The sequence below is a fragment of the Rhagoletis zephyria genome, unplaced genomic scaffold, assembly GCF_001687245.7.
Source record: "Rhagoletis zephyria isolate East Lansing unplaced genomic scaffold, Rhagoletis_zephyria_1.1 Rzeph_scaffold_68968, whole genome shotgun sequence".
Lineage (NCBI taxonomy): Eukaryota > Metazoa > Arthropoda > Insecta > Diptera > Tephritidae > Rhagoletis > Rhagoletis zephyria.
In genome coordinates, this window is record NW_016226019.1 from 1 (window position 1) to 1357 (window position 1357).

General features: G+C 41.6%; 1 protein-coding gene across 1 annotated transcript; it reads right to left on the bottom strand.

Annotated features, from left to right (window-relative positions):
• Positions 1-387: 387 nt before the first annotated feature.
• LOC108357009 (uncharacterized) lies at positions 388-1251 on the bottom strand. Its single transcript, XM_017608104.1, has one exon. The coding sequence runs from the start codon at positions 1249-1251 to the stop codon at positions 388-390; it is 864 nt and encodes a 287-aa protein (XP_017463593.1).
• Between the last annotated feature and the right edge of the window lie 106 nt (positions 1252-1357).

A 1357-nucleotide genomic window follows, 5' to 3' on the forward strand; every position in this document is an offset into this window, starting at 1 on the left:
CTAAAAAATTCGAGTCCCCTACTCCAGTTTCTTCATCAATAATTTCAGATACGATCTTTATGAATAAGTGAAAGTTTTATTTCACATACAGTTACTCACAAAATTAACAAGTATGCGCCGATTTTTTAGTATTCATGCTAAAAAAGTTAGGTAAATTTTTTATTGAAACATGGCTTATATATTAACAAACACCATATACGTATGTACATATGTAAATCCAAGTTTCAAACATTGNAGTTACAGTAACAAAGGCTCTTGAACTTATGCTAAAATACGTATACAAGGGTTGTAGTGGTGTACAAAGTAAGGTTGCATTTTGGTGTAATAAAGTATGGAATGTAGAGATGATTTAATTTCTCATCATACCGCCAGCCCTGAACCATAGTTTCAGCCAGAAGTTGGTAGCAAGGCGATTTTCGTGATCGGTCGTTTATAAGTGCCCTTTCCAGTGCGTACTGTGACAACTCTCACGCACCCGTCGAGGCCTGCATAGACTTCTTCGATTTTGCCCAACATCCACTTTGTCGGAGGAATGCTGGGATCCTTGATCACTACGAGTTTTCCGGGTGTCAGGTTAGGTTGAGCGGTAGTCCATTTAGTACGATGTTGGAGGGAAGTTATGTACTCCAAACTCCAGCGTTTCCAAAAACCTTGTGCCATGTTGCGAATATGATTCCATGAAGATTTCAGTGAGAATTTAGTTGATATTGTAGGTTCCGGAGTAGCAGTCAATGGCTCTCCAATTAAAAAATGCGATGGCGTCAGTGGGTTTTGATCTGCGTCTGAAATGCTACACAATGGTCTGCTGTTCAGTATAGCTTCAATCTGCGTCAACAAAGTGTATAGCTCTTCGAAGGATAGCAGGGTTTCACCTATCACTCTTCGTAGATGATGCTTAATGGACTTCACATTTGACTCCCATATCCCACCGAAATGTGGCGACGAGGGTGGGATGAAGTGCCACGTTGTGCCATCTCTAGCCAAATGAGAGTAGATTTCGTGATTGAAAGATTCTTTGAGTAAACTTTTATGCATGTCCGTCAACAAGCGATGAGCACCATGGAAATTGGTGCCATTGTCGCTATACAAATTGCTGCACTTGCCGCGTCGCGAAGTGAAGCGTTTGAATGCCGCAATAAAGGCCTCGGCTGTTAAGTCAGTGACCAATTCAATGTGGATCGCCTTCGTTGACAAACATACGAAAATACATATGTACGATTTACAAATTCTTGGACGTTTACAGTTGGTCATTTTGATGCTAATCGGTCCTGCGAAATCACATCCCGAGTTAAGAAATGCTCTAGCTGTCTCCAGACGCACTGCTGGCAAATCTGCCATCCGCTGCGCAGAAGTTTGT

Coding starts and splice junctions, on each gene's coding strand:
- LOC108357009 (XM_017608104.1), bottom strand. CDS start 1,251: ATGACCAACTGTAAACGTCCAAGAATTTGTAAATCGTACATATGTATT.